Source organism: Hemiscyllium ocellatum, chromosome 14 (assembly GCF_020745735.1).
Source record: "Hemiscyllium ocellatum isolate sHemOce1 chromosome 14, sHemOce1.pat.X.cur, whole genome shotgun sequence".
NCBI classification, from domain to species: domain Eukaryota; kingdom Metazoa; phylum Chordata; class Chondrichthyes; order Orectolobiformes; family Hemiscylliidae; genus Hemiscyllium; species Hemiscyllium ocellatum.
The window spans coordinates 65,955,500-65,979,534 of record NC_083414.1 but is presented as its reverse complement, the minus strand read 5'-3'; the positions used below and the strand labels follow the sequence as shown (position 1 = coordinate 65,979,534).

Below are 24,035 nucleotides of genomic sequence, written 5' to 3'. Positions count from 1 at the left end.
CTAATTGCACACTGCATCTGCGTACTATCCATTTTGTGATTTGGACACGCAGATTCCTCTGCATCTCTGAGCTCTGCAGTCTCTCTCTCTCTCTCTCTCTCACTGCTTACATAATGTTGTTCATTCTTTCTACCAAAGTGAACAATTTCACATTTTCTCACGTTATATGCCATTTGCAATTTTCTCCCCATTCACTCCATGTCCTTTTGTAGTTTCTTCATGTTCACGTCATACCTTACTTTCCTACCTACCCTTGTGTCATTATCAAACATGGCAGCTGCACATTCTGGACTTGATCTATTTCATTTATTTGCACTGTAAATAGTGAGATCCCAGCACTAGTCACTTTGATACACCGCTCATTAGTTCTTAACAACTTCAATGAATTCCAATAGGTCCTCACTCTGCTTCCTGTTTGCCAGCCCAATTTGCTATCCATACTAATATGCTACTCTCTTCACCGTGGGATTTTATTTTCCACAATAACCTTTGATGTGACACCTTACCAAATGCCTTTTGGCAATCGACATACAGGGCATTCTCTGCTTCCCTTTTATCCACAGCACATGTTACCTTCTCAAATAACCCCTGACTACCTTGAACCCATCCAGCTGCCATGCTATAAATTATTTGATGATGGGCTTCTAGTATTTTCCCTATGACAGATGTTCAGTAAATTTGCCTGTAATTTCTTACTTTCTGTCATCTTCAGTTTCTGAATAAGGAAGTTGCATTCACTTATGTCCAATCTAATGGGACTGTCTCTGAATCAAAGGTGTTTTGGAAAATTAAAATCAATGTACCAACTATTTCACCAACCAAGTCCTTGAAGTCCCTCGGATGAAATCCACCAGGGCCCGTACATGGTGTTCTTCAGCTCCACCAGCTTGCTCAACACCATTTCTCTGATCAGAGAATTCAGGAAATTCTCAATTACATTTCCTGATGTAACGCTTCAGGGATTTACTGGTGTCCTGTGTAGTTAAGACAGATGCAATATACCTGTTCAGTTCAACTGCTATTTCCTTATTTTCCATTATTTACTCACCATAGAATCCCTACAGTGTGGAAAGAGGCCATTCAGCCCATTGGGTCCACAAAAACTCTCCAAAAAGCATTCCACCCAGACCCAACCACCTACCCTATCCCTGTAGCCAGTACTTACTGCAGCTAACCCTCTTATCCTACATATCCCGAGATACTATGGGCAATTTGGCATAGCCAGTCCGCCTAACTTGCATATCTTTGGACTGTGGCAGTATATCGGAACACCCGGAGGAAACCCACATTGATACGAAGAGAACGTGCAAACTCCACACTGACAGTCACTCGAGGGTGCAATCAAACTGGGGTCCCTGTGCTGTGGGTTTATGTTCTTTCTGGCCAATGTTCACTTTGTTAATTATTTTCCTCTTCAAAGATTTAGAGAAAGTCTTAATATCAGTTGTTGTATTTCTGGCTCTTCTAGCTCTCAAACTCCTTTTTCCTCCTTTATAAATGTTTGTCGTTTTTGTTGTTCCTTACAATCTGTCCAATCTTCTGACTTGAGACTTGTCTTTGCTTTCTCTTTTACTTTAAGACTACCTTTCATATTTCTAGTTAACCATGGAGAGTGGGTCTGTTCCTTGGAAATTTTCTTACTTGTTGGAATGCCTCTGACAGTATAGCTCTAAAAACAGTTTATGACCTTACTTCCACATTTTGTGGGCATAACACAAGTATAACCGACATCAGGTAATACAAATCAGAAAAGAATAAAGCAAAATATCTTCAAATGACATACTCCGTTTTCTCAATCTCTCATCAAAAAGATGTAAGTGTGTTTTATGTTATATACAGGGGTTGCAGTAGAGATTGATGAGAGGTTTAATATCTAAAAAGGATTGAAAGATAATTTTCTGCAATAATGTTTAGCAGAAAAAAGGCTTATTTTCAACATAATCATGGTCAAATGAACAGAGACTAGAGTAGGCTTGCCTTGAAGATTCTGATCGACAGTGGAAAGAAACGGGTGTCTGCCAGTGGTAAGTTTGGAGATATGTGAAACCATAGCCACCACCATTATGAATGCAGCAGATTTCTGGAATGGATTTGAGAAGAAGAATCATGAGGTAGTCTGTGAAACAGCGCTGTACGTTTTGGCTGATTAATCAAACTCAAAAGTGGGCTACCATCTTGGCATGGGTGGTACACACAAAGAATTCACTCCATACTGTTGGAGAATATAGCCAAAAAAGTGTGGCACTGGAAAAGCATAGCAGTGTCCGAGGAGCATGAGTCCTTCAAGAGGAATGTGGGAGGGTTGGTGATGGAGGGTGACTGAGAGATAAAATTGAGCAGGGTAACTGGGAAGGCGATAGGTAGATGCAGATGGTGGTAATAGGTCGGAGAGGAGGGTCGAGCGGATGGGTGGGAAGGAAGATGAACAGGTAGGATGGTTTAAAACGGCAGTGCCGTGTTGGAGGTTTGGATCTTGGATGAGGTGGAGGGAGAGGAGATGAGGAAACTGGTGCCCAGGGGTTTGAGTATTCCAAGGGGGAAGATGAGATGTTCTTCCTGCAGGCTTTGGGTGGCCAGGATTTGGCGGTGGAGGAGGCCCTGAATTTGCATGCCCTTGGCAGAATTGGATGAGGTGGGGGGGGGGAAGAGAATGTTGAAATGGTCAGCCACAGGGCGGTAGGGTTGTTTAGTGTGTGTGTATCCCAGAAATGTTCTGTGAAATGTTCCGTGAGCTGGTGTCCTGTCTCCCCAACGTAGAGGAGACAATCAAGAGCAACGCACACAGTCGATGAGGTCATAGAGTCATCGAGATGTACAGCACAGAAACAGACCCTTCGGTCCAACCCGTCCATGCCGATCAGATATCCCAACCCAATCTAGTCACACCCGGCCCATATCCCTCCAAACCCTTCCTATTCATATACCCATCCAAATGCCTTTTAAATGTTGCAATTGTACCAGCCTCCACCACTTCCTTTGGCAGCTCATTCCATACAAGTACCACCCTCTGCATGACAAAGTTGCCCCTTATGTCTCTTATGTATTGTTACCCTCTCACCCTAAACTTATGCCCTCTAGTTCTGGACTCTCCCACCCTAGGGAAAAGATTTTGTCTATTTATCCTATCCATGCCCCTCATGATTTTATAAACCTCTATAAGGTCACCCCTCAGCCTGCAACACTCTGGGGAAAATAGCCCCAGCCTATTTAATCTCTGTCTATAGCTCAAATCCTCCAACCCTGGCAACATCCTCATAAATATTTTCTGAACTATTTCAAGTTTCACAACATCTTTCCGATAGGAAGGAGACCAGAATTGCAAGCAATATTCCAACAATGGCCTAATCAATGTCCTGTACAGCCACAACATGAACTCCCAAGTCCTGTACTCAATACTCTGACGAATAAAGGAAAGCATACCAAACACCACCTTCATTATCCTATCTACCTGCGACTCAATTTTCAAGGAGCTATGAGTCTGCTCTCCAAGGTCTCTTTGTTCAGGAACACTCTCTAGAATCTTACCGTTAAATGTATAAGTCCTGCTAAGATTTGCTTTCCCAAAATGCAGAATCTCAGATTTATCTAAATTAAACTCCATCTGCCACGTCTTAGCTCATTGGCCCATCTGATCAAGATCCCATTGTAACCTGAGATAACCTCCTTCGATGTTCAATTTTGGTGTCATTTGCAAACTTACTAACTATTACCTCCTGTGCTTACATCCAAATCATTTATCTAAATGATGAAAGATAGTGGACCCAGCACCGATTGTTGTGGCACTCCACTGGTCACAAGCCTCCAGTCTGAAAAACAACCCACCACCACCACCCTCTGTCTTCTACCTTTGAGCCAGTTCTGTAAGTGTTTGGATATGCAGGAAAATCTCTGCCAGATGTGGAAGGATCCTTTGGGGCCTTGGATGGAAGTGAGGGGGGAGGTAAGGGTGCCATGGAAAGGTGCCAGGAGTGGAAGTGGGTTGGTAGGGATGTGGACTTAATGAGGGAGTCATGAAGGGAATGATCTCTGCGGAATGTTGATAGGAGTGGGGAGGGAAATATATTCAAAGTTTGTGCGAAGATTTGTAGCTCGGGTGCTTGTTGTAGGGGTTCTGTTCGCCGAGCTGGAAGTTTTTGTTGCAAACGTTTCGTCCCCTGGCTAGGAGGCATCATCAGTGCTCTGGAGCCTCCTGCGAAGCGCTTCTTTGATGTTTCTTCCGGTATTTATAGTGGTCTGTCCTTGCCGCTTCCGGGTGTCAGTTTCAGCTGTCCGCTGTAGTGGTTGGTATATTGGGTCCAGGTCGATGTGTTTGTTGATGGAGTTTGTGGATGAATGCCATGCCTCTAGGAATTCCCTGGCTGTTCTCTGTCTGGCTTGCCCTATGATAGTAGTGTTTTCCCAGTCGAATTCATGTTGCTTGTTGTCTGAGTGTGTGGCTACTAGGGATAGCTGGTTGTGTCGTTTCGTGGCTAGTTGGTGTTCATGTATGCGGATTGTTAGCTGTCTTCCTGTTTATCCTATATAGTGTTTTGTGCAGTCCTTGCATGGTATTTTATAAACTACATTAGTTTTGCTCATGTTGGGTATTGGCTCCTTTGTTCTAGTAAGTTGTTGTCTGAGCGTGGCTGTTGGTTTGTGTGCCGTTATGAGTCCTAAGGGTCGCAGTAGTCTGGCTGTCAGTTCTGAAACGCTCCTGATGTATGGTAGAGTGGCTAGTCCTTTTGGTTGTGGCATGTCCTCGTTCCGTGATCTATCTCTTAGGCATCTGTTGATAAAGTTGCGCGGGTATCCGTTTTTGGCAAATACCTTGTATAGGTGTTCCTCTTCCTCTTTTCGCAGTTCTGGTGTACTGCAGTGTGTTGTAGCTCTTTTGAATAGTGTCCTGATGCAGCTTCCTTTGTGTGTGTTGGGGTGGTTACTTTCATAGTTTAGGACTTGGTCTGTGTGTGTTGTTTTCCTGTGTACCCTTGTGGTGAATTCTCCGTTCGGTGTTCTCTGTACTACCACGTCTAGGATTGGGAGTTGGCTATCCTTTTCTACTTCTCTCGTGAATCGGATTCCTGTGAGTGTGGCGTTGATGATCCGGTGTGTTTTTTCTATTTCCGTGTTTTTGATGATTACGAAAGTGTCATCGACATATCTGACCCAGAGTTTGGGTTGAATTTGTGGTAGGGCTGTTTGTTCTAACCTTTGCATAACTGCCTCTGCTATGAGTCCCGAGATTGGTGATCCCATGGGTGTTCCGTTGATTTGTTCGTATATCTGATTGTTGAATGTAAAGTGTGTAGTGAGGCACAAGTCCAGTAGTTTAAGTATACCGTTTTTGTTGATAGGTTCCGCCTCCTGTTTTCTGTTATGTATGTCCAGTAGGTTGGCTATTGTTTCCCTGGCTAGGGTTTTGTCAATCGAAGTGAACAGTGCCGTCACGTCGAATGAGATCATGGTTTCTTCTTTGTCTATGTGTGTATTCCTGATGGCGTCCAAGAATTCCTGTGTTGATTGTATGGAGTGTTTGGATCCGCTGACCAGGTGTTTCAGTTTCTGTTGTAGTTCTTTGGCCAGTTTGTATGCTGGTGTCCCTGGTAGTGATACTATGGGTCTGAGTGGGATGTCTGGTTTGTGTACTTTGGGTAGCCCATAGAATCTGGGGGTGTTGTTGCTTTCTGGTTTCATTCTTCGTAGGTCCGCTTTGGTTATCTGTCCGTTTTTTTTGTAGATTCCTTAGTGTGTTATTTATTCTATTGGTGAGTTGTGGTGTGGGGTCAGAATCCTTCATTTGGTAGGTGTTGGTGTCTGCTAGTAGGTGTTGTGCTTTTTTGATGTAATCTGATTTATCTAGGATGACAGTCATTCTGCCTTTGCTGGTAGTATGATTATGTTCTTATCATTTCTTAGTGCTTTCAGTGCTTCCCTCTCCTTGGTGTTGAGGTTATGTGTTTGTCTTTTTCTTATCATCATAGGTACGACCGTTTGTCTCACTGTTTGTTGTGTCTCTTCAGTCAGTCCATTGTTCCTGAGTGTGCATTCTAGTGCTGCTAGGAAGTCTGCTGTCTTGGCGTCCCTGTGGTTGTAGTTGAGTCCCTTGGTCAGTATAGTTCTTCCCATGTCTGTGAGCTGTCTGTGGGAGAGGTTTTTAACCCAGGTGTGTGTTGTAGTGTCCTCTTTTTTGTGTGTTAGTTTGGCCAGTTTTTCTTTTAGTGCCGTACACCAGAACTGCGAAAAGAGGAAGAGGAACACCTATACAAGGTATTCGCCAAAAACGGATACCCGCGCAACTTTATCACCAGATGCCTAAGAGATAGACCATGGAACGAGGGCATGCCACAACCAAAAGGACTAGCTACACTACCATACATCAGGAGCGTTTCAGAACTGACAGCCAGACTACTGCGACCCTTAGGACTCATAACGGCACACAAACCAACAGCCACGCTCAGACAACAACTTACTAGAACAAAGGAGCCAATACCCAACATGAGCAAAACTAATGTAGTTTATAAAATACCATGCAAGGACTGCACAAAACACTATATAGGACAAACAGGAAGACAGCTAACAATCCGCATACATGAACACCAACTAGCCACGAAACGACACGACCAGCTATCCCTAGTAGCCACACACTCAGACAACAAGCAACATGAATTCGACTGGGAAAACACTACTATCATAGGGCAAGCCAGACAGAGAACAGCCAGGGAATTCCTAGAGGCATGGCATTCATCCACAAACTCCATCAACAAACACATCGACCTGGACCCAATATACCAACCACTACAGCGGACAGCTGAAACTGACACCCGGAAGCGGCAAGGACAGACCACTATAAATACCGGAAGAAACATCAAAGAAGCGCTTCGCAGGAGGCTCCAGAGCACTGATGATGTCTCCTAGCCAGGGTACGAAACGTTTGCAAGAAAAACTTCCAGCTCGGCGAACAGAACCACTACAGGGAAATATATCTCTGGTGATGGGGTCTGTCTGTAGGTGGCGGAAATGGCGGAGGATGATGCGCTATATCCAGAGATTGGTGGGGTGGAAGATGAGGACTGATATCTTTGTTGCAGTTGGAGGGGTGAGATTCAAGGGTGGAGGTGCGGGAAGTGGAGGAGATGTACTGGAGGGCATTGTTGACGGCGTGGGGAGGGGAAATTATGGTCCTTGAAATAGGAAGCCATCTGGACTGTTCTGGAGCAGAATTGCTCGTCCTGGGAGCAGATCTGGTGGAGGTGGAGGAGCTGGGAGTAGGGATAACGTTTTTATAGAGGAGGGGGTAGATGGGAGGAGTTGTAGTCCAGGTCACTGTGGGAGTCAGTGGGTTTGAAGTGGACGTCCATGTTGAGTCAGTTGCCGGAAATGGAGGCAGAGAGGTCCAAGATAGGGGGGGAAGGAAGGAAGGTGTCCCAGATGGTCCAGGTGAACTTGAGATCAGGGTGGAATGTGTTATTGAAGTTGGTGAATTCTTCACCCTCCTCGTGGGAGCAAGAGGTGGTGCCGACGTAGTGGAGGAAACGATGGAGAATGATGCCAGTGCAACTACAGAAGCTGACTGTTCCATGTATCTGACAAAGAGGCAGGCATAGCTGGGGCCCATGTGGGTGCCCGTGGCGCTACCATTTTGGTCTGAAGGAAATGGGAGGATTCGAAGGAGAAATTGTTGAGGGTGTGGACTAGTTCAGCCAAATCGAATGTGTGTCGGTGGAAGGGTACTGGTTGGGTTGGTGGGAGAGGAAGAACCGGAGGGCTTGGAGGCTTTTACCATGTCGGATGGATGTGTCCAGGGGCTGGATGTCCATGGTGAAGACGAGGCGTTGGAAGCCGGGTTAACAAAAGTCATAGAGGACAAGGGGGTGCATGTGTGGGAGCTGCTGGACTATGGAGGACAGGACAGTGTCAGGATATGAGGAGATAAGTTTGGTAGGGCAGGAGCAGGTGGAAATGATGGGTCGACCGGGGCAGTCAGGTTTTTGAATTTTGGATAAGAGGTAGAACCGGGCAGTGTGGGGTTCTGGGACTGAGGTTGGAGGCTCTGGGTGGGAGATACCCTTGAGGTGATAAGGTTGTGGATGGTCAGGGATACAATGGTTTGTGGATGGGAGGTGAGGTTGTGGTCGAGGGGGCCGTAGATTAAATTAGATTCTCTACAGTATGGAAACAGGCACTTCAGCCCAACAAGTCACACTGACCCTCCAAAGAGTAATCCACCCAGATCCATTCCCCTCGCCGATATTTATCCCTCGACTAATCCACCTAAAACTGTGGGCAATTTAGCATAGCCGATTCACCTGACCTGCACAACTTTGAAATGTGGGAGGAAACCGGAGCACCCGGAGGAAACCCACACAGACACGGGGAGAACGTGCAAACTCCACACAGTCGCTCGAGGCTAGGATCGAACCGGGGACCCTAGTGCTGTGAAGCAGCATTGCCAATCAGGTGAATGCCCCAAGGTGGAGAAGGTGTTCATGAGTTGGTGCCTGGCTTATGCAGTGTACAGGTCGGTGCGCCAAACATTGGAGAGTATAACCTATTGCAATTAGTCTATGGGCAAAATACTTAAATTGGCTTCTGTGTTGTGTATTAATTCTGTTATAGGTTCTACAATTAGTTACAACTTTTTTCTGCACATATGAGTACTTTGCATGCAGGTATACAGACTTTAAACAAAGATTGAAGTCTCTGAGGAGATTATTTAATTTGGGATATTGGAGGTATTATTGAAGAGCAGGCCATGTAACTGGTTCAATGTAGAAGATGATAGCCAAGGAGTGAGGTCCGTGGATTGGCAGAATGGGGTGAAAGAGTGGAAAGTAAGAAAGCACAGTGTAACTTCTAATCATGGATTCATGACTCATTCATCTGAAAACAAAAGTCCTTCTGGTAGTCTGAATTGACAAATAAAGTGCAAGTAGCACTTTAGACGCTGAAATAAAGGCCAAAATATGTCTAGGAACAGAATTCAAAGCATAAAAGTTGTATGAGAAATGTTTCATAAACCACGAACCCAAAGATGCATACAATACAACAAGGAAACTATGGAAACTGAGCTACTGTGTTTGCAGCCTGAATGATATTACAGGGGCTTTCTATTTCACAGTGAGCCTTTTTGTAATGAAGTTATGTTGAGTTTAATTAAAAGCAATCCCAACAATGCTTTGATAGTATCATAAAGGAGAGCCTTAGCCACCCTCATGATACCCATTGATCTCCCATCAGGTGAGGGGTACTGCAAAATTTGACAAATGTGCTATCAATAAGAATAGAATTTAAAATTGGGGCTGTAGACATTTTAAATATCTTAGTTTAAATACTTAGCAGTGAAGGTCTAGAATGACTTTACTTTCGCTATTTAAATAGGATGCAGGTAACACCAATCAAATTATATCATTGGTCTCCAACCATTTCAGCACAAGATCACTTTTTGAATTTAAATATAATCCAGGTTCTACTCTAAAGGTCCAGGAAAGGGGGGAAGGAAGGAAGGAAAGTGTCCCAGATGGTCCAGGTGAACTTGAGATCAGGGTGGAATGTGTTATTGAAATTGGTGAATTGTTCACCCTCTTCGTGGGAGCACGAGGTGGTGCCGACATAGTGGAGGAAACTATGGAGAATGATGCCAGTGCAACTACGGAAGCTGACTGTTCCATGTATCTGACAAAGGGGCAGGCATAGCTGGGGCCCTTGTCATTTACCTTGTTTATGTCCCTCGTAATTTTATAAACCTCAATAAGGTCGCCCCCTTAACCTCCAATGTTCCAGTGAAAAAAAAAGTCCCAGTTTTTCTAGTCTATGTCCTTAAATCCCTGTGCACAAATATAATGAGCTGGGCTGTGTCAGTCATGTCAAATGATTCGGACAACTGTATCGCGAAACATTCACAGTCCTTCAGGTTCTGCTGTAGTTGCTGAAGGATGTCTTCAGACAAAGATTTCACTCATCTTGCTACAGTGGAAGCACCAAGTGACATACTCTGGACTGCCATTAATATTTCTTTTTCATTCCTAAAGTTCTGAATAAAGAGTCAGTGGCCATAGTTGGTGTTTCATTACTTAGTTCGCCATCTTTGCCAAGAATGATTTATTATTTTGTGCCAGAAAATAACAAATAGAAAACGACATTCGGTATAGGGCTTGCTTTATCCCGCTGGTTTAAAAAAAATCTATAACTGAGTTTTCAAAACAGCCTTCAGCTGTGTTTTTTTGTCAACTTTTTGTCTGAAGCATGCTGTTCAAAGGAAAACTATCCTTCAAATTACTGTGCGTTGTTGAATGGTGTCATTCCAAATTCCCCTTTTGACTGATCAGTATGCTTTCATGACATGGGACAAATGCTGTTCTCTTTCACAGTTATGAACTGAAATAAATTTTCCCATTGGGTGTGCAAGTTGTACATTTTTAATTTATTTTTAGATGGCCCAGGTTCACCACTCATTGCTTCACTGTGTTGTTTGTGACGTAACTCTGCCCCTGCAGCTACACCTCTGGACTGTCCAGAATGCAGCTGGCAGCTTTCAAGTGTGGAGGCACGGAAGGTCAATTCTGTGGTCATGATTTGTTTCTGGTACCCCTGGTCAGCTTGCGTCGTTCAGATATTGGATGTGGGGCACGGCAGCATTCTCCACATGGACTTCCTTGATAAGCAACTGAAGAAAAATAACTGCAGGTCCACAGAGAACGAGCTGAGCTGCTCCTATGGAGATTCTGCATGGTCATGATGGGCGAATAACTAGAACTGTAACATGATCTTCCCACATCAATTACTTGTATATTTTTGTAAATCGGTTTGTACTACTCACAATGATAGTCCATCTGATCCAAATGGCCTACTCCTGCTTCTATCACTGTATCTGGATCAAACAGCAACAGGGTGCAATAGTTTATAAAGCCTTTTAAGGCTTGTCTCCAGCCGCATAGCATGCAAAAGTGGAGCTCAAGCAGTGGCATGGTGATCAATACACACAGGGCAAGTGAATGTTGTTGGGCAATGACCTACTGTCACAGACTCTGCAATTGACCAGTCAATCTCAATCTCTGTGTTGGAAACCACGGAATTAGGTCATCACAGAACAACGTTTTATCAAAAGGGAAAGAAAGGAAATTTTGGAACTTGATTGATTGGTTGAACTGGTTTGGTGCTCAGACTAAACCACCTGCTTTGATGAGTTGGAGATTGTAAACTTGATGTAACACGCTAAAATCTGGAATGTTTTAGGTGTAAATAAAGTATTAAAAGCAATTAAGCCTGAAGCAGTATGTACTTACGTTCTGATCCTTAGATTACCAGAAAATAATTTTCGCGATGCTTCTCCCGCTAACCTCCCTGCTGAGTATTCATTTGCAGCTGCTTTCGTGATATTTCTGATGGGTGAAAATAGAAAATGTTGCTCCTTAGCATTGGAAACTCAGAAAATGAGGGTTGTTGAAGTGTTTTAGTTGTACTCATGTAAGAATCCATGCAATCATGATCAGCTGAATGCCATCCTCCTGTAATGTCATTACCTGCGATCTTTATTATTAACCCGCATTATTGTCAAGCTGCTTCACCATCTAGAACTTTTAGTTCATCTACTTGTTTTGCTGCCATCATTCTCTGCCAGTGATTAACCTGAATCTGCAAGTGTTTTCTTTTAATGCTGTTAGGATCCGGACTTAGCCACAGTTGAAAGGGTTGAGCCTGGATTTATAACGCTGACCATTTTGCACAGTTCAAAGTGGGCCAAGCACATAAGTATTGCCTGGTATGTAATAATAATCTGCTGTACGCATATGTTCAATAGCTATTTGTCAAAATGTTGCTAATGTTCACCATTTTTATTGCTGAATGTTTGAAGTGTTCATGTTTATGTATGTTTTTGTTTTCTCTTTCAGGGCTCTTCACCCTGCTGGTAGAAGATTTTGGTAAGTACCTGCTTACAATGCAGCATAGTTCAGGAACTTGGCGAATTGTGTTACTGGAATGTTCTCAAAACCTGTGCTAAAATGTGTTTGTTGCACTGTGCCTTTCATCAGGAATTTGATTCGAGCTAATTGGCATTGGCTTCTCTATTCTCTCACCCCAGGTGTAAAAGGTGTTCAAGTGGAGGAGATCTATGACCTACATTGTAAAGTTCAGGGGTATGTCCTTTTAATTTCTTCTCGCTATTCTTTTCCCCCTTTACTTCCTGCTTTCTTCTTTTGTTCAAGGCGTTAACACAAAGTACTGCTAGGGCTCTCATTGTCCTGTCCCTATCAAAGGATGTGGGTCCAAGGCCTATCTGCCATGGTGGTATGCATTAATGTGTCCAAACTGGTTGTTTTACTTGCTGTAGTGCTGTTCAGTAGGTGTCCCTTGGTCATTACCCAGGGGACCATTCCTCTTGCAGGCACTTGGATCTTGGTGTGTCCTGAGACTATTGGACTGAGAGGGTATTACAACCAAACTGATACTCTTCCTTCCTTGGCACATGTACTGTTCAGCAAATATTAGTGAAGAGGAACGGGACCACTGGCTGATTATTTTTCATCCTTTCTAGCTGATACCAATTGTTGTGCTTTATTTCATCATGTTAACTGAGGTAGCTCACACTGGAAATCAAATTGGATAGCTTCTGATCTCTGTAACTTTGTTCCAGGTTGATATGTATGTATCATAATCCTAGTGAATGGTAGCTCCAATGTATGAATGCGCTGCTGCAGCAGGGTGGTATTTTCTGTGTTCGGAGATAGCAAGAATTTGTTGGCTATCTCGCAGGTTGAGAGATTGAGTACTGCTGGGATTTAAGAAGCTGAGCTTCAAAGGTTTAGTAGAGACCTCCAGAACCTTTGCAAGCTATAGTTTTTACACAGGCTCGGGTTTCACCAGCCTGCATAATGTTTTCCCTTTCCTTGGTAATATCTTGTGAGAGTGACAGAGGGACAGGCTTTAAAAGGTGATCCCTGCAAGTTCTTCATCCCGTGAGAGCACGAGGGAGCTTTCCAAGATATGTAGTGTATTTCTTGCCAAGTGTCAGGAGGAATTAGTTACTCGGTGTGCAGTTTCCTGTTTGCCAGGTATACTGGCACAGTGAACAGATTCTGTCCATCCAGGTGGGCCATCTGGAATCTATCATTCTAGTCATAGTTACAATACCGTGATTAGGCATTGATTGCGCTAATCCACGCACAGGCGTGTACATAAACAGAAACTGTGGATCTTTAGAGACTCGGTCTACCTTTAGAAATTGCTGTCTAGATTAGAGTGGTGCTGGAAAAGCACAGCAGGTCAGGCAACATCCGAGGGGCAGGAAAATCGACGTTTTGGGCAAAGGCCCTTCATCAAGAATAGAGGCAGGGTGCCTGCTTTTGCCCAAAACGTCGATTTTCCTGCTCCTCGGATGTTGCCTGACCTGCTGTGCTTTTCCAGCACCACTCTAATCTAGACTCTGGTTTCTAGCATCTGCAGTCCTTGTTTTTACACTTTAGAAATTGCTGTTGAGTTGTAAACAAGCAGGATAGTGCATAAAAGCTCACTGAATTGTAATCCTAAACTCGTGCTTCACCTAAGGTGGTGGCCTTATTGAATAGCTGCTGAATATTTGACCATGAAGAGGTGTCCCTTGGATGAGAAGGCAAAGGTTTTGAAGCCCACGCCAAACGACCACGAAGAGTGACATCCAGCTGGAGACCTGGGACTGGATAGAGGGACCATTGACTTGGGTGGTATTCTCACCTAGAAATCAGAAGGGCCATGAAGTTTGGATTCCAGTTCATATAATCTGGCTCTGGAAATATTTGTGTTGTAAAGGATTGGTGAGTGATCCTTTAGCCTTGGTTGAAAGTACACCAAAGATAGATTTTAAAAATCTATGAGGAAGGCGCTGGGAAACTACCTCTATTCCTCTTGCATGTAAGTAGTTCAAGAATCTCACATGGGAGACTTGAGTTAGGACCTGCCAGAGAGGCCACATACAAGAGCTGCATTCTCCTAGCGTGAAGTCCATCTGATCTGGAGGCAGTGTGCCAGCTTATGTTTCAGAAAATAATCTTCTGTTTGACTTGAGTGATTGAGTACCACTTGGATTTAAGGAGCTGCGCTTCGTGAGGTTGAGTAGAGACCACAAGTACCTTTCCAGTCTGTAGCATTTACACAAGGTTTCACCAGCCTGGTAATAGTTTCCCTTTCCTCGATAATATCTTGTGAGAGTGACGGAGGGATATGCTGTAAAAGGTGCTCCCTGTATGTTCTTCATCCTATGAGAGCATGAGGAAGGTTTGCATGATAGGTGGTGTATTTCTTGCCAAGTGGATTGACACAACAGTGTTGCCAGGAAGAATTAGTTACTCTGTGTGCAGTTTTCTCGTCGTCAAGTATACTGGCACAGTGAACAGATTCTGCCCATCAGGTGGATCATTTGAAATCTGTTATTCTAGTCGTAGTTGCATAACTGTGCCTTTAACAAAATGTGATGCGAGGGCAGCATTTATTCAGCACGGAGTGCAACATTTGAAATGGAGTGCAGGGAGAACTGCTGCAAATAGAAATGAATGAGAGCGATGCAGTACCCACTACAAAGAGATTGCTGCAGGATAATGTGAACATTGAAAGGGATAGGACATTTAGAGAGGGCAGAAAACAAGGAAAGATGGAAGGGTGGCCCTTCTAGTTAAAGGTGGTATTAACACAATTGAGAGGGATGAGCTGAGTTCAGGAAGCCAGGATTTGGATACAGCCTGGGTAGAGAGGAGAAATGTCAAAGGAAAGATGTCACTTTTGGGAGGAAGAGTTAGACTACAAACGAAGGTCTTTGGCAGTCTTCCTGAAAACGTGTTGGAAGCAGGGTTTATAAATATCTTTTAAGATCAAGTGCGGATAAGCAAGTGAATGACAGGTTATCGGGTCTCAGCAGGAACACAGACTCAAGGTTTATAATCTGATCAAAGATGATCTTATTAAAAGACCGAGCAGGTTTAAAGGATTGAATGGCCTATTTCTCTTCCTCCTACATTATGTTTGAATTTTTTGCGATAAGTTAGGAATGCCATGTTTTAAAAAAAAGGTTTTTGGGTTTTTGACTTTTAGAAATAAAGCCACAGGATACAAAATTGAAATGATCACGCCAAACTTTTACAAATCATGGATTAGGCCTTAGTTGGATATTGTGCTCAATTCTGGCCACCTCACTTTCCGAAGGATGTCAAAGCTTTCGAGAGTGTAGAGGAAATGCTAGAATGATGATGGGCCGACAGTCGGCAGATACCTGGAGACATGTGAGAAATGGAGCTTTTTCTCCTTAGGTGAGATAGCTAAGAATAAATTTGACAGAAGTGTTCATCAACATGAATAGTTTTAATAGTTTCTCATTATTGACTCTGCTTTCAATAGTGGAAAGGCACAGATTAAAGATTGTTACCAAAAGAATGAGATGATACAAGAAAACCTTTTTAATACAATGAAATATTGTGATCAGAAATATGCTTTCTGAATGGAAGTAGATTCAGTAGTCATTTCCAAAGGGTGTCAGGATAAAAGCCATGAGAAAAGAACAGGAAAGCAGGTTTAATTTGACAAGGTTCCGCATAGTCCATTGGTTAGTAAGGTTAGATCATGTGATCCAAAGAAGCTAGCCAATTGGACACAAAATTGGCTTAAAAGTAGGTGACAGAGGGTGCTGGTAGATGGTTGCATTTTGAACTGGAGGCCTGTGATCATTAATGTGCCACAAGATTGGTTCTGGTTCACTGCTTTTCATCATTTGTATAAATAATTCAAATGTGAATATTGAGGGCATGGTTAGTAAGTTTGTATATGACACAAATGGTTGGTGTAGTGGACAGTGAAGAAGATTATCTCAGAGTACAATGATCAGATGGGATGGGCAAATCGGCCGAGAAGTCGCAGATAGAGGTTAATTTGGATAAACGTGAGATGTTGCATTTGGTAATCTAGACAGGACAGGACTTACGCAGTTAATGGTCGGGCCCTGGAGAGTGTTGCTGAACAAAGAGACCCAGAGGTGCAGTTGCATAGTTTCTTGACAGTGGAGTCGCAGGTAGACAAGGGGTGAAGTAGACATTTGGCACACTTGCCTTCATTGGTCAGAACATTGACTATGGAGTTGGGACATCATGATGTGCCTGTACAGGACATTGATTAGGCCACTTTTAGAATACTGCATACAATTCTGGTCACCCTTCTATAGGAAGAATGTTGTTAAACTTGAGAGTGTGCAGAAAAGATATATAAGGATGTTGCTGAGGCTGGAGGGTTCGAACTATATCGCGAGGCTGAATAGGCTGGGTCTTTGTTCCCGAGAATGTCAGAGGGCGAGGGGTGACCTTATAGAGGTTAATAAAATTGTGAGGAGCAAGGATTGCAGGTAGCAGTTGATATTAATAAGTTGCATGTCTGTATTTGTTGCAGACGAGTAAGGGCTGCATGTTTCATTCCTGATAGGTTTTACTGAACCATTTGGGTTTCCATAACAATCTGACAGCTTCATAATTATTTTTCACACCAATTTTTTCTGTTTTCTTGTGATTTCAAATTTTCAAGCTGCCATGATGAATCAATGTAACAAGTGCTTTCTCCAGGGATTATTGGTTCAGTAACAATAACCACTATGCTACTGAACTATATGTAACAAAATATAAAACTGTATTGTCATACATGTGATGTGATTTGCTTACCCCCTGGGCATTTCAATACCAATACACTTAATAAAACAAGTGACAACTTGGACTGCCAAGTGTAGGCGCCTTCATATTCCACGTTCATTTCACTCAAGCCAGAGATGAGCTTAGCATCTGCGTACTTAGTTGCTGTCAGTGGTGAGAGCGAAGCTCGACATAAAGTGTTTAATAAAGAATTCCACTCTTATCAGAGTCAACAAGATTCCTTTGTTTGGGATTCCCTGATCACTGCCAACTGCAGGGCTCAAGATGCCACCAGAGGTATTCAGTTCTGGTTTGTCATTTGACCCAAGTCACATGAGTCTGCCAACCTTATTGGTGCTCTCCCATCATCATTGGTCTGGTAAAGTTACTTGGAATTTGCAATGACAGCATTTGAAAACTGGATAATAGATAATTTCACAAGCAGGCTGCTGAACTATAATAAAATCATTACTGAACAAAGAGAACCTACAGTTTTAATGCATTACAGCACAGCTCCAATAGAAGGAGCTCAATGCAGATGTTGAATATCAATTTGTGTGATGATTCTACCCTGTGCTTTGTTACATTGCACACGTAGGCAATGTGCGAACAAGTCACTTGGTGATGAAATACTATATGCTCCTTTAATACTTATCTGCTGTCTCAGACTCAATTATTCCAATGCACCTTTGGTGTCTGACCATCCTGCAAAGTTTCCCAAAACTATGCCGTCTGTATTTTAAATTGCACCACATTCTGGCCATTCAAGATGTTGTCTTGCACACAGACTCTCAACAATCCCAATATAAAATTCTTAACTTAATATTAAAATCTCTTCATGGCACTTAATAGCACTACAACACATCTCAATAAATTTTCCCCTTCCTTTCTCCCAGTTCAACAGCTATGCCTTCAGCCTCTGGATCCTGAACTATAAAATTCTGTCTTTAATGCTTTTAATTCTCTGCCTGTCCATCTTTTACAACTCCTTTGGGCCTGTTATTTTTCATACGAGTTTTTTGGTTGCATTTTCCAGTTTATCATTTTGTGGCTAGGGACCATGTTTGTCTGAATGTACTTCCATAATGCTTTTCAAAATATTTTTCTGTGTTAGAATATATATGTAGTTGTTGATATGATACCAAATGTGCTACCTCACAATGTTCCTATCCTGCTATGTTCAGCCCAGTGTACGGATTTATCTTCCTGTTTAAATGGATTGAAGAGCGTAGATCACGACGCAAGGTGACACCCCTGGTGGATGAGACATCAGTAATCGATGAAGAAATTGTTAATGACATGTTCTTTGCCCACCAGGTAAGCTCTGATATTTCCAATGGTGTATGTATTAGGTGACGCGACAGTCTGCACTACAGAATCATATAGCACAAAAAATACCATTTTGGCACCAGTTTTCTCTCTCTAAAACTGATCGATTTAGTCACACTTCCATTGATCTTTCCCTCTCATCCTGCTAATTTCCCCTTTGCAACTATTTCTCCCCATTTTATTTTCAAAAGTGGTTAGCTGTTTTTTTTTAAAGTGTATTTCTTGAGGTTCCTTTGTGATTTTTAGGAGTTGCTTTTTCATTCTCACTACCAGATTTATCTCACAATGCTATCACACATTAACAACACCTTTTGTGTTTGTGTTGACACCTGGAGTATTTGAACTCTCAAATTAGAAGAATTTGTCAATATCCTCTGTATTCTACATCACTGCATTGCACCTAAAAGATATACCATGCAATGAATTTATTAATTTCATAGACACCACAGAATGTAAGTTGGCACAAGTCAACAGGCACAAGTTGACAACTTTTTTTAATAAGTAACAACACAAACGTGCACACAGAAAAAAGTCACCACCATAACCACTGTGAGGATCCAACTATTTCCACTATTTATGCACAAAACTGGAAAACTTTTCACCATCGAAAAATAAGAGGTTACCAAAAAACCAGACATGAGGCCAAAAGTTGTCTCTCAGGGAGTCGGGAGTCTTTGGAATTCTTATCCTGAAAAGGCAGGAAGGCAGAGTTTGAAAACTTTAAAGATGGAGTTGTATAGATTCTTGGTAAGCAAGAGGTAAAAGATTATCAGGGTTGAGGAGAAAGTGAATTTAAGGTTGCACTTAGATCAGTCATGACCCTGTTGAATAGTGGAGCAGACTCTGGGGGCTGAATGGTCTGTTCCTGCTTCTTATTCATAAGTTTATACTTCAAGCAGACAGTTTACTGCATATCTAATTTTAAACCCAGATTTAAATTTAACAATTGATGCAATGTTCATTACAATAGCATCCACTGCGTTATTTCCCAAAGTAGTAGCTCCTAAATTCTGTTTTTAAGTTTACTCATGGGACATGGGCATTGCTGGCTGACCAGCATTTATTGCCCATTCCTAGTCACCCTCAAGAAGTTGGTGGTGAGCTGCCTTCTTGAACCACTGCAGCCCATGTGCTGTAAGTTCCAAGGTTTTGACTGTTCCTGTGACAGTGAAGGGACAGCCATACATTTCCACATCAGAATGGTGAATGGGTTGAAGGTGAACTTGTGCTGCCTTGTCCTTCTAGACCAAAGTGGTCATGGGTTTGGAAGATGCTGTCTAAGGATCTTAGGTGAATTTCTGCAGTGTATCTTGTAAGTAGTACACACTGCTCCTACTGAGCGTCGATGGTAGATGGAGTGGATAACTATGGATATAATGCCATTCAAGCAGGCTGCTTTGTCTTGGATGCTGAAAAACCTCTTGAGGGTTGTTGGAGCTGTACCCATCCAGGCAAATGTAGTATTCCATCAGACTCCTGTAGATGGTGGACAGGCTTTTGGGAGTCAGGAGGTGAGTTACTCCCAAATTTCCTAGCCTCTGACTTGCTCTTATAGCCACTACATTTATAAGGTAAATCCAGTTTAATTTCTGGTCAATGCTGACCCTTCCAAGATGTTTGTAGTGGGGTATTCAGTGATAGTAACACCATTGAATGACATGGAGAGATTGTCTTATTGGAGATGATCATTGCCTGAAATTTGTGTGGTGTGAATGTTTATTGCTGCTTGTCAGCCCATGTCTGGAACATTGATTCCTTCAGAATTTGAGGAGTTAAGAATTGTTCTGACCATTGTGCAATCATTGGTGAATGTCCCCACTTCTGACCTTATGATGGAGGGAAGATTATTGATGAAGCAGCTGGAAATAGTTGGGCCGAGGACACTACCCTGAGGAACTCCTGCAGAGATGTCATTAACTGACCCCGAACTAGCGCAATAATCTTCCTATGTGCCAGGTATGACTTCAACCAGCAGAGCTTTTGCCCCCAATGCCCATTGATTCCAGTTTTGCTAGGGCTCCTCGATGCCACACTCGAATGCAGCCTCGATATCAAGGCATGTTGCTGTCACCCCACCTCTGGGATTCTGCTGTTTTGTCAATGTTTGAACCCAGGCTGTGATGAGGTCAGGAGCTGAGTGGCCCTGGCAGAACCCAAACTGGGCATCACTGAGCAGGTTATTGCTGGGCAAGTGCAGCTTGATAGCACTGTCAATGGCACTTTCCATTGTTTTACTGATGATCATGAGTTGACTTATGGAGTGGTAATTGGCCAAGTTGGACTGTCCTTTTTGTGTCTCGGAACGAACTGGGTAATTTTCCACATTGTCAGCTAGAATGCCGTGTTGTAACTGTACTGGAACAGTTTGCCTGAGGGAACAGCAAGTTCTGAAGTGCAAGACTTCAGTACTATTGGTGGAATTTTGTCAGGGCCCTCATAGCCTTTGCAGTATTCATTGCCTCCGACCATTTCTTGATAATACAAGGATTGAATTAACTTGGCTGAAGACTGGCATCTGCAAAGCTGGGAACCACTGCAGGAGGACGTGATACAACTTTAGCTAAAGATTTTACATTCGTCTTCAAAGAATTCATAACCTTGGTGATTTTAAGTTTTCCTGTCTTCCATTGGTTGAGTAATCTTTTGTTGAGTGGTTTACACTGTTCTCTCACCTCTGTATCCTCCTTAAGGAAAGGGAACATACATGAACGGTGGGACCCTAGGAAGTACAGAGAATCAGAGGCATCTTGGTGTGCTTGTCCATAGGTCCTTAAAGGAAGAAGCGCCAATAGACAGTGTTAAAATGACAGTGTTAAGGTCTTTACCTTTATTAATTAAAATATGTTGTGGTTCTGTTCGTCGAGCTGGGAATTTGTGTTGCAGACGTTTCGTCCACTGTCTAGGTGACATCCTCAGTGCTTGGGAGCCTCCTGCGAAATGCTTCTGTGATGTTTCCTCCGGCATTTATAGTGATTTGTACCTGCCGCTTCCGGTTGTCAGTTCCAGCTGTCCGCTGCAGTGGCCGGTATATTGGGTCCAGGTCGATGTGTTTATTGATAGAATCTGTGGATGAGTGCCATGCCTCTAGAAATTCCCAGGCTGTTCTCTGTTTGGCTTGTCTGCCTGAACTGCTGTGTTCTTCCAGCACCACTAATCCAGAATCTGGTTTCCAGCATCTGCAGTTTTTACCTTGTCGTATAATAGGACTATTAATAGGACTACTAATATAGGACAAGCCAAACAGAGAACAGCCAGGGAATTCCTAGAGGCATGGCACCCATCCACTGACTCAATCAACAAACATATCGACCTGGACCCAATATACCGGCCACTGCAGTGGACAGCTGGAACTGACAACTAGAAGTGGCAGAGACAAACCACTACAAATGCCGGAGGAAAGATCACAGAAGCGCTTCACAGGAGGCTCCCAAGCACTGAGGATGTCCCCTAGACAGGAGACGAAACGTCTGCAACACAAATTCCCAGCTCGGTGAACAGAACCACAACAATGAGCACCTGAGCTACAAATCTTCTCACAAACTTTAATTAAAATATTGAATACAAAAGCCAGAGGGTTGTGATGAAGCTGTATATAAAGTTAGTTAGGTCACGGCAGGAGTACTATGGGCAGCTCAGGTCACCACATTATAGGAAGACTGTGATTACACTAGAGAGGATCCAGTGTGGAAACAGTCCCTTCGGCCCAACAAGTCCACACCGACCCTCTAAAGAGCAACCCATCCAGACCCATTCCCCTACCTTTATCCCTTCACCTAACGCTATGGGGCAATTGAGCACGGCCAATTCACCTGACTTGCACATTTTTAGACTGTGGGAGGAAACCGGAGCACCCGGAGGAAACCCACGCAGACACGGGGAGAATGTGCAAACTCCACACAGACAGTTGCCTGAGGCGGGAATTGAACCTGGGTCTTTAGCGCTGTGAGGCAGCAGTGCTAACCACTGAGCCACCGTGCCGCCTCTGGATAACCAGTGAGTAGTGGGTGCATGGAATGTGCTGCCAGCAGTGGTAGTAGAGTCAGATACATTAGGAACATTTAAGCGACTCTTGGTTAGGCACATGGATGATAGTACAATGAAGGGTATTAGGATGATAGTACAATGAAGGGTATTAGACTGATCTTAGAGTAGAGTAAAAGGTTGGCATGACATCGAGGGCCAAAGGGCCTATTCTGTGCTGTACTAGCCAAGTTCTAGTCAAGTGCGTTTTTCCATACTCTAAACATTTCTGATTCTCTTTAAACCTGCTCACAGATGATTTATCTGAATTTCATAACTGCAGGTAGATGAAATTGTGAGCAGCTGGTACAAATGGTCATGGTTTATTTTCAACAGTATTGGCAAATATAGAATCGCAACCTGTTCCAGCACACTTCTGCCTGTCAAGTCTGTATCAGTGATTTTCTGCACATGAACCATTTTGTCAGATCTCACTGCTTGACCAGAAACCCTGATGTTAATTCTTTCTCAACTAGTTTCCTGACTTCCCTTTAAAAATGAGCTCTGCACCAGCAAAGATTTCTGGCTGAGATTTTCACATCCTAAACATGCCTATATAAACTTTTTTCTAGCTTTTTCTTGTCATTTTTGTCCTCTAGCGCAACTTCTCATTAACAGTAGGAATGCGGTTATGAGGAACCAGGAAATGGCACGGGAATTAAAAAAATATGTTTTGCATCAGGCTTTACAGTAGAAGACACTTCAAATATCTCATAAATATCAAAGAATACCTTTACCATTACTGGAGAAGTGGTAGTAAACCAGCTAATGGAGCTAAAACGAGTTAAGTCTCCTGGTCCTGGTGGCTTACATCTTAGGATCCTAAAAGAGGTAGTTACAGCCGTTGTGGATACGTTGGTTGTAATTTTCCGAAAATCTTTGGATTCTGGAGAAGTACCAGCATTCTGGAATAAGGTGGGTGAACGTGGGATTTCGAGGTTGTGGCCATTTCGGAGACATGGATAGAACAGGTACAGGAATGGTTGTTGCAGGTTGCAGGATTTTGATGTTTCAGTAAGAACAGAGATGATAAAAGAAGGGTAGGGAGGGAAAGTGTGGCGTTGTTAGTCAAGGACAGTATTACAGTTGCAGAAAGGATGTTTTGAAGACCCATCTACTGAGGTAGTGTGGATTGAGATTAGAAACAGGAAAGGAGAGGTCACCCTGTTGGGAGTTTTTTCCAGGCCTCTGAAAAGTTCCAGAGATGTAGAGGAAAGGATAGCAAAGATGATTCTTGATAATAGTAAGAGTAACAGGGTAGTTGTTATGGGGCACTTTACCTTTCCAAGTATTGACTGGGAATACTATAGCTCCAGCACTTTAGATGGGTCAGTTTTTGTCCAATGTATGCAGGAGAATTTCCTGATACAGTATTTAAACAGGTCAACAAGGGGGGCCATATTGGATTTGGTACTGGGTAATGAACCTGCCAGGTATTAGATTTGGAGGTAGGTGAGCACTTTGGTGATAATGACCACAATTCAGTTATGTTTACTTTAGTGATGGAAAGGGATAGGTGTATACTGCAGGACAAGAGTTATAGCTGGGTAAAAGACAACTATGATGTGATTAGGCAAGATTTAGGATGCATAGGATGGGAAGGAAACTGCAGGGGATGGGCACAATTGAAATGTGGAGCTTATTCATGGAGCAGCTATTGCAGGTCCTTGGTAATTATATACCTGCCAGGCAGGGAGGAAGTTGTTGAGTGTGGGAGCCGTGGTTGACTAAGGAAGTTGAATCTCTTGTCAAGGGGAAGAAGAAGGCTTATGTCGGGTGAGATGTGAAGGCTCAGTTAGGGCGCGTGAGGGTTACAAGTTAGCCAGGAAAGCCCTAAAGAAAGAGTTAAGAAGAACCATGAGGTGACACGAGAAGTTGTTGGTGGATAAGACCTAGGAAAACCTTGAGGCTTTTCTATTGGTAAATCAGGAATAAAAGAATGACTAGACTAAGATTAGGGCCAATCAAGGACAGTAGTCAGAAGTTGTGCATGGAGTCAGAGGAGATAAGGGAAGTGCTAAATGAATATTTTTTGTCACTGTTTACACTAATAAAAGACAATGTTGTCAAGGAGAA

General features: G+C 43.1%; 1 protein-coding gene across 2 annotated transcripts in view; it reads left to right on the top strand.

Moving 5' to 3' along the window:
* Positions 1–24,035, top strand: part of bap1 (BRCA1 associated protein-1 (ubiquitin carboxy-terminal hydrolase)) — a 73,119-nt gene that overhangs the window by 12,794 nt on the left and 36,290 nt on the right. Inside the window, exons 2-4 of one of the 2 annotated variants that reach the window (XM_060835751.1) lie at positions 11,868–11,897; positions 12,059–12,113; positions 17,795–17,927. In XM_060835751.1, the coding sequence (XP_060691734.1) occupies positions 11,868–11,897; positions 12,059–12,113; positions 17,795–17,927 (218 nt within the window). Of the gene's footprint in view, positions 1–11,867; positions 11,898–12,058; positions 12,114–13,696; positions 13,767–17,794; positions 17,928–24,035 lie in introns of those variants that run through there. The other variant, XM_060835752.1, reaches the window with a different exon arrangement.